General features: G+C 39.5%; 1 protein-coding gene across 1 annotated transcript in view; it reads left to right on the forward strand.

Annotated features, from left to right (window-relative positions):
• The window catches only part of BAZ1B (bromodomain adjacent to zinc finger domain, 1B), a 56,610-nt gene that overhangs the window by 25,729 nt on the left and 18,834 nt on the right, over positions 1-12,047 (forward strand). Inside the window, exons 8-11 of the mRNA XM_010854351.1 lie at positions 5,311-7,012; positions 8,899-9,037; positions 9,528-9,661; positions 11,279-11,384. Of these exons, the coding sequence (XP_010852653.1) occupies positions 5,311-7,012; positions 8,899-9,037; positions 9,528-9,661; positions 11,279-11,384 (2,081 nt within the window). The remainder of the gene's footprint in view (positions 1-5,310; positions 7,013-8,898; positions 9,038-9,527; positions 9,662-11,278; positions 11,385-12,047) is intronic.

A 12,047-nucleotide genomic window follows, 5' to 3' on the forward strand; every position in this document is an offset into this window, starting at 1 on the left:
ACAAGCTGGAATCAAGATTGCCGGGAGAAATGTCAATAACCTCAGATATGCAGATGACAGCACCCTTATAGCAGAAAGTGAAGAGGAACTAAAAAGCCTCTTGATGAAAGTGAAAGAGGAGAGTGAAAAAGTTGGCTTAAAGCTCAACATTCAGAAAACGAAGATCATGGCATCCGGTCCCATCACTTCATGCAAAATAGATGGGGAATATATTAATATATAATAGTGGAATATATAATTAATATATAATAGTGGAAACAGTGTCAGACTTTATTTTTCTGGGCTCCAAAATCACTGCAAATGGTGACTGCAGCCATGAAATTAAAAGACACTTACTCCTTGGAAGGAAAGTTATGACCAACCTAGATAGCATATTGAAAAGCAGAGACATTACTTTGCCAACAAAGGTCCGTCTAGTCAAGGCTGTGGTTTTTCCAGTGGTCATGTATGGATGTGAGAGTTGGACTATAAAGAAAGCTGAGCGCTGAAGAATTGATGCTTTTGAACTGTGGTGTTGGAGAAGACTCTTGAGAGTCCCTTGGACTGCAAGGAGATCCAACCAGTCCATTCTGAAGGAGATCAGCCCTGGGTATTCTTTGGAAGGAATGATGCTAAAGCTGAAACTCCAGTACTTTGGCCACCTCATGCGAAGAGTTGACTCATTGGAAAAGACTCTGATGCTGGGAGGGATTGGGGGCAGGAGGAGAAGGGAGACAGAGGATGAGATGGCTGGATGGCATCACCAATTCGATGGACGTGTGTATGAGTGAATTCCAGGAGTTGGTGATGGACAGGGAAGCCTGGTTTAATATGATTCTTAATACATTTACAAAGTATTTTATTTTGAAATAATTTCATGAAGAAAAACTGACATATACTACAAAGAATTTCTGTGTATTCCTCAAGTAGATTCCTTGAATGTTAATATTTACCACATTTTTTTTTTTGTCTTCACACACATTTTTTTCTGAGCCGTTTGTAGTAGGTTGTAAGATAGGACGCCATTTTGCAAAATACTTGGATATGTGTTTCCTTAAAGACAAGTATATTTTCTATTAATAACTATAGTACAATTACCAAAATCAAGAAATTAGCATCAAAGCAATACTGTTATCTGATCTAGAGTTTTTTCTTTTAAATGGCCATAATCTCAAGATTTTATTATCTTCATAATAAAACAAAATAAGAAGCTTAGAACTGAATCACTTTGGATCTTTCTCTTCTTACGTCCTCCCAGCTCAACATGCATGTATCTTAATAGCCAGCATTCTCTTAGATCTGCAGTTGGGCTCAGTGCATTCAAGCCTCTGCAAAATCTTCTTTACGGTTTTAGCCTTTCTCTGGAAAACCGGCTTAGTCTGTCCACCATAGCCACTCTGCTTCCTGTTGTAACTCTTCTTTCCCTGGAGAATAGAGAGACTCCTTGCGCTTCTTGGACTGTGTCTCTTTGTGGGCTGGTGCTTCTGGCACTGACCACAGAAAGTCCAACTGGTTTTAGGAATGGTCACCATGTCTGTGAGAGTGCTGTCAGTGTGGGAAGAAGTGAGCCACAGCTTTAACTCCGATTTTGCTAACTGTCTCTGTAGTCTTCCCTAATCTCAGTTCCTTTGTCTTTTAAAAACCTTGACATTCTAAAGAATTCAAGTCAATTATTTTGCATAATGCTCCTCAGTTTGAGTTTATATCCTCATGCTTAGAAATACCACAGAATTGTTGTTGTATTCTTCTCAGTGAATCATATCAGAAGGCATGTGGTGTAATTTTGTCTCATTACTAGTGAAACTTAGTTATTGTACGTTTTAGAAGATATTTCTTATCTCTAATAACTGAAATTTCAAGTGTTTATAGTCCTAAAATTTTTCTTTGAATAAATTTTGGTGTATAAAGTTTGGTTATGAATTAGAGACTAGAGCTGAAGTACTTTAAAAAAATAAAGTGATTTTCAGAGCACTTAAAACTATTTTATAGTAACACATTTCACACGTTTGCCAGTAAAAGCATCTGGAAATCAAGAGGAACCCACTCTGTGAATGTTATCTTGAAGCTCCGAACAGGTTCCTTGGGCAAATGAGAAGAGTGAAATAAGAATCAGAATGTAGATTGCCAAAGTGTTCTAATTCAGGGTTCTTACTGCTAACTATTAAGTTAAATTTAGAATCTGAATGAGCTGCTATAAATATGTTTATTCATTTTTATCTTATTAGATTTCCTTATTTATGGTGGTGGTTTGTTCCAGGTGACAGGGAACAAGTGTGGAATTATAGACACAATTATGGAATTGTATAGCCTCTTATGTTCCTGAGACATAAATAATTTTTTCCTGTTTATCAGTTAAGAAGGGCCTTTGCCAGAAAAGCTATAATACTGCCAATCCAGGTGCCCATTCTTTTCTCCCTCTCTTTGCACTGTTCTAGTAGATTACTTTTGCTGAATGGGGGACAGGGTAGACCCTTAGCACATACGTGGTTTTATACTTTTTCAGATTCCCCCTGAGCCCAGCCATGCCGGCTCCCACTGGCTGTGGCTGCCCAGCATGCCCTATGCTGAGATGATCCAGTTACTGAAGGACTGCTCACGCGGGGAGCCGGCCTTTTGGGAGGGGGTTGGGTGAGTTAATTTCTTTCGTTTTTAAGAAAAAAAAAAAACACACACACACACACACACACACACACACACACACACACACACACGGTGTGGCTTGGCAAAGAAACACACCTTATAAATAAAAATGGGCTGCTGGACCATCTCATGGCTAAGCCATCCTCCCAGCTCTTTCTTGCATAATCATTTCTGCGGAATACAGTGCTTCTAAGTAGAAGAAATTTATGCTTGAGTGGCTTTTTGAATAAACATGTAAGCAGTAAATTAAAAAGTGGCCCAATTATCATAGATCCTATTAAAAGATATCTATTAAAAACAGTAAAAATGAAGTCTCATACTCATCTCCTTTTTAGTGATAAATTTTTGGAATGACTTTAGAGATAATCTCCTGCACATTAGACAAAGCATCAGTTTGTTATGTCTATACTCTAAAGATTTTCCAAGTCTAGCTGAAGTAGGATATGTGCTTTTGGAAAGCACGTATTTATCTTTAATCCCTGCCAGGGTAATTTTGGGCCTTAGTCTGTGATTTGTAGGGTGGTCTCTGAAATATTGTTTTTTTTTGAAGTTTTGTTGCTATTCCGCCCACAACTTACATGTTACCTTTGCTTATTGTTTTTAACATTTTGAAATAAGAGTTATGGGGAACTAGAAGTGGGAAATTCTTGCCTCTGGGGAAAATGTGCCCTGAGTCACAGATAATGTATATATTCTATAAACTATGAAACCTTTTTATCAGCCCATACTGAGGATAATTGGGGAACAGAACATCTAGTTTTGGTCAAGGAATGAAAACAGCCTGCTGGGGGATGGTAACCTGTAATTGCTTATAGTTCTTAAAGGGCAGATTGGCCTTTAAAGTTAGAGAACTTAGCCAGAAGGATTGCTTAAGTATAGCCCACTCGTTCATTACAGACTGTATCTCTACCTCTTCTGTGACTTAGGGTCTGTGAGTTTGTTTCTCTGATGATCGTAAATCCTTGATGTTTAAATCTTATTTGGCATTATAGTACAGCTTATTAAATTTTACTGTACCTGTTTTGTTTACTTCTAACAAGAGCATAAGTGTTCTGTATGATCACTGAGACTTGCTTCACCATAGCCGTTTCGCTGTTGGCTTTTCAAGGGTCCTGATTTCATACTTGATGGTCTCCAGTGGCTTCCTTGCCTGTGGTCTCATCTCCCCCGAGTCTGTCTGCTCCCCTGCCTCCAGCCTGGTTCTTTACAAGTTAGTCTGTTAAAGGCAGAAACTTGAAGTTACACTCTTCTGTGTCTCAGTGCCTTCTGTGTGCTTAACTGCTTTTGGTAATAGAAATCAAGGATTCTAGGGGTTATCTAGTCTTTCTCCTAATCACTTAAAACAGTAAAATTTTTTTGAATTGATGGTACTTTTTCATTGCTTGGTTATTATTTCATGTAGTTTATTTTAACTGCCAGGCTTTTCTCTTTGTAATTATATCCTTTCAAAGCATCAAAATCAACAGTGTTTTTGTTTTAATAAACACTTAAGTAGAAACAGTGGTATCATGACAGGTTGACTGGGTTCTAACCTGTTAAGTCATTCTGTACGATTGGAATAAGTTGGAGATCTAAAGTAGGTCCACACACTGTCCTTGTGTCTTTTATTCTAGTTACGTTTAAGCTCAACATATGCAGGCTAGGACCAACTAGATATGATAGAGCAAGGGAACTGTAGATTTATGCAGGGTTGATTGGAATGGCTGACTGGAATTTAATCTAGGTAAAGGATGAAGAAGTGAGATTGGTAAAAATGTTATAGAATTAATGGATTAATGAATTAATGGTTCTGCTGGGATTGAAGGATTGTGGCGTTGGGTGCTAAAGGGAGTGAATTTGAAAGATGTGAGAGGATAATCAAGGAGAGAATTGTATGAGGTTGAAAATTTATCAGACTTGTAGTTAATAATGTATTCATGGGAGTGGGTTCTTGAGGTGTGGGGAGCCCGAAAGCCAGGGATCGGGAGGGATTCCTATTTATGAACAGTGTTTTGTTGTTAATATACTTACTGATACTCTTAATAAGGAAATATGCTTCTGAATTTAAACAAAAATACTTAAATGGTATACTTTGTCTCATCCTAAGCACAGAATACCACCAGTTGTAACAGAAGTTTAAAGGATAAAAATCCAAATCTGTCTCGAGCAGTAAATATTAAAATTTCTCAGATGTTGCCATTATCCAGATCAGATGTCCTTAATCTAGGTCCCATGGACTCTGAAATTGTGTACATAATTTTTCTATGTTTCCAAGGAAAGAGTTCACAAATTTCTTTAAAGTATTGAAAGGCTCAAAATCTATATGTAAGAAAGTAGTCTCATACCAGAAATGCCTAATATTATAGGGTTTTTTTTTTGGCCATGCGGCATGGCATGTGGGATCTTAGTTCCCTGACCAGGGATCCAACCTGTGTCCCTGCCGTGGAAGCATGGAGTCTTAACCACTGGACCTCCAGGGACATCCTGGAGTATAGATTCTTAAGTCTCGGTGTGGAGAATTTTGTGTGGAGAAGGCTAAATAAAATATTAGCTAACATTGATGGCTTTGTTTTCTCAGGGATGGAGTGTCCATTAAGAGAATGAATGTGTAGCTTTACCTGAGTGGATGGGAAGAGGGCCTTTAGGATGCTTAAATAGTATTTCTTTAAATTAGGTTTTAAAATTAATTTTGCTTCTGTTCTTAAATTCTAGTATATGACTCTCAACCCATCTACTAAGAGGAAGAATACTGGATCTCCAGACAGGAAGCCCTCAAAGAAATCCAAGACAGACAACTCTTCTCTCAGTTCACCACTAAATCCTAAGTTATGGTGTCACGTACACCTGAAGAAATCCTTGAACGGCTCGCCACTCAAAGTGAAGAACTCAAAGAATTCCAAATCTCCAGAGGAGCATCTGGAGGAAGTGATGAAGATGATGTCGCCCAACAAGCTACATGCTAACTTTCACATTCCTAAGAAAGGCCCACCTGGCAAGAAGTCTGGGAAGCATAGTGACAAACCTTTGAAAGCCAAGGGCAGAGGCAAAGGCATCTTGAACGGACAGAAATCCACAGGGAATTCGAAATCTCCCAAGAAGGGCCTGAAGACCCCTAAAACCAAAATGAAGCAGATGACTTTGTTGGACATGGCCAAAGGCACTCAGAAGGTGACTCGAGCCCCGCGGAATTCCGGGGGCACCCCCAGGTCCTCTAGCAAGCCTCATAAACACCTGCCTCCCGCCGCCCTGCACCTCATTGCGTACTACAAAGAAAACAAAGACAGGGAGGACAAGAAGAGTGCTCTGTCGTGCGTGATCTCCAAGACAGCTCGTCTCCTCTCCAGCGAAGACAGAGCGCGTCTCCCGGAAGAACTGCGGAGTATTGTTCAAAAACGCTTCGAGCTTCTAGAGCACAAAAAGAGGTGGGCTTCTATGTCTGAAGAGCAGCGCAAAGAATATCTGAAAAAGAAACGAGAGGAGCTGAAAGAGAAGTTGAAGGAGAAAGCCAAGGAGCGGAGGGAGAAAGAAATGCTCGAGAGACTAGAGAAACAGAAGCGGTACGAGGACCAAGAGTTAACTGGCAAAACCCTTCCAACATTTAAATTGGTAGATACCCCCGAGGGGCTGCCCAACACACTCTTTGGAGACGTGGCCATGGTGGTGGAGTTCTTGAGCTGTTACTCCGGGTTACTCCTACCAGATGCCCAGTATCCCATCACTGCCGTGTCCCTCATGGAAGCCTTGAGCGCAGAGAAGGGTGGCTTTTTATACTTGAATAGAGTGTTGGTCATCCTCCTGCAGACCTTGTTACAAGACGAAATAGCAGAAGACTATGGTGAGTTGGGAATGAAGCTGTCGGAAATCCCTCTGACCCTGCATTCTGTGTCAGAGCTGGTTCGGCTCTGCTTGCGCAAATCTGACGTTCAGGAAGAGAGCGAGGGCTCAGACGCAGACGACAATAAAGACTCTGCGTCATTCGAGGATAATGAGGTCCAAGATGAGTTCCTAGAAAAGCTGGAGACCTCTGAATTTTTTGAACTCACATCAGAAGAGAAACTGCAGATCTTGACAGCCCTCTGCCACCGGATTCTCATGACGTATTCCGTGCAGGACCACATGGAGACCAGGCAGCAGATGTCTGCAGAGCTATGGAAGGAGAGGCTCGCTGTGCTGAAGGAAGAGAATGATAAGAAGAGAGCAGAGAAGCAGAAGCGGAAAGAAATGGAAGCCCGGAACAAAGAAAATGGAAAAGAGGAGAATGGGCTGGGCAAGGCTGACAGGAAAAAAGAAGTCGTCAAGTTTGAGCCCCAAGTAGATACGGAAGCTGAAGACATGATCAGTGCTGTGAAGAGCAGACGACTGCTTGCCATTCAGGCTAAGAAGGAGCGGGAGATTCAGGAGAGAGAAATGAAAGGTAAAATCTTGTGGAAAGACGGAAGTCACTAAGGTGTCATGGTAGTGTCTTCATGTGTCACAACTGTTCAGTTATTTTTGTGTGTGATAACCCAGATCCTCCTCCGTGAGTAAGAGTCTTGCTGGAGTGTTCAACCAGGCATTCTGGTTGACAGGCACAGCTTGACTTGGATTGGTGTGATGGTGGCATCTTTTCCGGCTCTAGTGAAGGACCAGATCCACAAGGAGACGTGCTGGAAACAACGTACGACTTGGGAATGGGCCATCCTGGGTTTACACCCCACCTCTGACTTAGCTATATGGTTCTTTGAGCAAGTTGCTTATCCTCATATGCTCAAGATTGCTCTAACAATTGAATGACAAGGTATTTGAAGCCCTCAGTTTGGTCGGCACCTCAGATATTAATCTTTCCTTTATTAAGATGTAAGGAAATAAAACCCGGGGGCTTCCTAGCACCGTTAAGTCTGAACTTAAAAAAAAAAACAGCTTTATTAAAAAATAATTCACACACTATACATCTCATCCATGTTTATTGTACAGTTCATTGTTTTAATATATTCACAGATACGTGTAGTCTTTATCACAGTCAATTTTAGAAGACTTTCATCACCTCAAAAAAATACCTCATGCCCTTTAGTTCCCGTGATCCCATCCCGCCCAGTCCTAAGCAGTCCGCTCGCATGGCTGTGTCTCTGTATTTGCCTGCTCTGTTACATCATACCAGTGGAGTTGATATGTGGTCTCTTGTGACTGGCTTCTTTCACTTAACTGTGGTTTCAAGGTTCAGGTTGTAGCGTGTTTCAACGCTTAATTCCTTTTTATGGTTAAATATTGTTCCACTATTCGGATATGCCACATTTTGTTTCTCTGTTTATCAGTTGATGGACATTTGTTTCGTTTTACTCTTCTGGCTATAGGCATTGCTGTACAAGTTTTTGTGGGAACATATGTTTTCATTTTTCATGGGTGTATATACCTAGGGCCCACGGGAGTGAAAGTGCCAAGTCCTAACTGCTGCACCTCCTAGGAATTTCCCTGTATTGGTTTTAAATAGATGAAATTTGTCTTAATTTTTTAAAGTAACATCTCTAGACTGATGCATTTTCCAGTTTCTTGCTACATTGTAGGTGTTACAGTCAGTAGAGCAGTAAGGTTTCTGGCATTGTAAATAGCAATACCTTATTTATAGTATCAAAGTTTGTGACAGTTGTGGAAAAACTTAAAAGGCAAAATTCCTGGGCTGCTTTCTTTGTTGAGGGAGATTTCTATCTAGATAGAATAAACTTAGGAATGACCACAAGTAAATGGATTAAAAAATTTTTTCATCATTGACAGTGTTAACTTGATGAATAACTTGATAAATTGTATTAAGTAGGCAGTAATTGCTATTATCTGCCAATGCTTCCCTGCTCTTGCTTTCTCAGTTCTTTTTTTCTAAATTCCTCAGCACTGATATACTGTGCTGTTTTGTGTTTTGAAATAACTATTCTGGTCTTATTCATCCTGATCATTTTGAGGATCCTGTGGCTAGTCTTGTCAGAAAATGTTTCAATTAATTCCACTTGAGGACTGTTTTAAGGTTACATTTAAAGTTGTCAATAAAGTAAAATGAATTTATTATAAAATTAATAAGACATTAAGTTTTGGAGAAAACAGATTTTGCACTGAGTTGATGGCTGAGACGTCACCAAAATTCAAAGACCATAGAAGGACCAGATAGAAATTGCTGCCTTACATGTTATTTCTTAACAACAGGTCAGAATAAAGAGAAGGAAATGAAGGTTTGATGAATATCTGCTTTATACCAGGCACTTTTCACTCCTTGTTTAAATTTGTAAGATTCGCTAGAAAAAAAATTTAATCATTGCTTCTTTTTACCTTCAACAGTGAAACTAGAGCGCGAAGCTGAAGAAGAACGAATACGAAAGCACAAAGCAGCTGCCGAGAAGGCATTCCAGGAAGGGATCGCCAAGGCAAAGCTAGTCATGCGGAGGACTCCAATTGGCACAGATCGAAACCATAACAGGTAAGTTATTAGATTCAATTTTTATCATCTCTTAGGGCTGTTATAGTGTTGCTAGTTAGTATTGAGATTAGACAGGCTTCCCCTTTTGTGGATATTGGACACAGATTTGCTCATCACTCATTTATTTGTATATTACTGGGCCAACTGCTAGGGTTATGAATCTAGATAAGACATGACCTTATCCTTGAAGACTCAACAGATAGGAAGCTTAAATTGTGGTAGGAGAAATGTAATCCTAATAATCCTTTAAAAATAGTAAGATATTTTAACTGTGTACATTGTGTGGAACCTAAAGCAGAGAAATATTAGTAGTTATAAAAATTATAGATAGGAAGTGAATCTCAAATTCCTCAAATTTTCATATGCTGTGCTTTAGAGTTTGTATCTGCTCAGTGTTCAATGACATTCTGTAATCATCTTGTTCAACAAGGAAGTTATCCTGTGCTCACGGTGTTTTATTATTATATTAACATTTGGTTGTGATTTATAGATACTGGCTCTTCTCAGATGAAGTTCCAGGTTTGTTCATTGAGAAAGGCTGGGTCCATGACAGCATTGACTACCGATTCAGCCATCACCGGAAAGACCACGCAGACTCTCCTGATGAGGACTACTGTCCCCGGAGTATGTATATCTATTAGTTATTTATCCTGCTCAAGACCGTCTTTCCTTTGTCACTTTTTTTCACTTGGTAAATTTCTTTTATCATCTTCTTAGGTAGAATTATTTGAGTGAGGTGGGAAGATGTGAAATGCCTAGAAAAAGGAAGAAAACTTGATTACCAGCTTTGTAAAACTTGAGTATTAGGATATTTGGGTATTATATTTATACAAGTAGTTTTCATACTTTGTTCCTTGGGAGTCTCTTTGTAGGTACTTCAAAGGCTGGAATTAAGGTAATTCTTTTTTTTTTCCTAAGAAATAAAAGAAAAAATTTTTTAAATTTAAAAATACCAGATGGTTAGATCAGATTTTCTCAGCGTCACTGTTGCTAACGTTTGGGGCCAGATAATTCTTGGTAGCAGGAGGTTGTCTTATGCGTTGTAGGTTGTTTAGCCGCATCCCTGACTTCTGCCCATGGGATGCTGTTAGTGACAACCACATGCCACAAGATACTGCCAGATGTCCCCTAAGAGGCAGCCTGGCTTTCTGTTGAGAACCATTGCATTAGATGATCCATAAGCTTCTTTCCAGTTGTACTTTATAATAACCTAATGAAAATTGCTCCTTAAAAAGTGTTTTCTTTCATTTTAGAGAAACTCATAATCCAGATTTTAAACTCACAAAATTGTTAAATAATGAAATTAATGTATATCCCTAAACTTCGAATTCAAGGCATTTTTCATGTTGAATTACGTTGTGTGTCCAAATGTGGCTCTTAGTAGAAAAATCTAGTTTGGGCAGACTTTGTAAATATCCAGGTGAGAGCAGCAACTGTGAAGTGAGAATCTTCAGACTTGAGAGTGATTCCAGGGGGATGAAGGACTGTGGTTTTATTATGTGTCTCAGAAAATTAATGGCTATTTTTAGAAATTCAGTCCCACAGTTACAGTTTCTCCCGAGAGGAGGTTGTCATCCATATTTCTTCACTGCTAGAGCATCCTGGTGGATGTTGTTCCTTCCTGTTGTCTAGTTCCAGCATGGCAGGGTTTCTTCAGAACTCCCTGATGGAAAAGACACAACAAGGTTACGTGTTAATGTTGCAGGGAAGATGTGCAGGTTAAAGTGGGAGAAGGGGAGCAGCGGGGAGAACCAATTGTAGGAGAACCAATTGTAGGATTAGGTAAAGCCTCAAGTACTGGCTTTAGGTCTGTCTAGTAATGTCATATATTCGGGTACAGAAGCTGGATTACAAAAAAGTTCATCCTGTTTGACATTTGCAGCCACTTCCAGGGCTAAACTAGTAGTAGTTGATATATTTCAATTGTGTCTACTTCACCACAGATACCTTTGTGCCGAACAGCGTCATGTACCAGGAGCAGATTATGTATGTGCTCTGAGATATTTAGTCGTCTCTCTCCCTTCTAACTTGTGATACTCTTAAACCTTGACCTGTACAACTGTTCAGCTGTCTAGAGAGCAACTATCTCAGATACTGTGCTGTCTGTAAGATGTTTAAGAGAAATTAGCATCTGTTGTACATGTGGATATATTCAATAGGCAGTGTCTGTGTACTGCTTAGATTTAAAACTAGGAGTGGAGTTACTTGCTGTGTTCAGCCTAACGTGTACATTTTTTTTAGGTAAGAAAGCAAACCTAGGCAAAAATGTAAGCACGAACATGCACCACGGCCCAGCAGCAGAGATTGCCGTCGAGACCACTGTACCCAAACAAGGACAGAATCTATGGTAATGTGAGCATTCATCTGGCTGCTCTTTCTTCTCCGTTTTCAGTGTTAAGGAAATATTTGATACAGTGACACCAGTGAGTTAGTTATTCACTATTGAGAGCGTTTTGTGTGACTCTGATTTCTTGGATATGTAAGCTCATTGCTTTAAAAGCAGACTTGATTTTTTTTTTTTTATAAGAATATATTTGTTTGCTTTAAGGTTTAGAATTTATTTTTCTGTTGTAATGTAACTATATTATAGGACAGATCTTATATAGCATTGAAAATGCCTTTTAGTCTGCTTGGGAATAGAGCAGGATTTTCATCTCTATTAAAGAGTAAATAATTATAAATACAGCCATTAATCTTCCTGTGTGCCTGTTCTGCTTTAAGCTGGGAACTAGGTTTTGGAGAGGGTCCCTTCTACTTTGTGATCGCATCAGCTGCTTTGGTTGTGCTCACCTTTGGTTTTGGATATAAGTTTACTCTTTAAAGGGGTAGGGACAAGAGTGAACTCCGTGAATTTGTACACTTGTCTCATTACATTTTAGCAGAAACATTGGCTCCAGTGTCCTGGGGTAAAGTTAACATTAGGTCTTATGGCAACAGTAAATTTTTCTACTTCTGAGCAAGGTTGGAATTCTGCTTTCCCCCTCCCACCACCATAGTGTTTGATTCCACC

This window comes from Bison bison, unplaced genomic scaffold (genome assembly GCF_000754665.1).
Source record: "Bison bison bison isolate TAMUID 2011002044 unplaced genomic scaffold, Bison_UMD1.0 scf7180017864340, whole genome shotgun sequence".
Taxonomy (NCBI): Eukaryota; Metazoa; Chordata; class Mammalia; order Artiodactyla; family Bovidae; genus Bison; species Bison bison.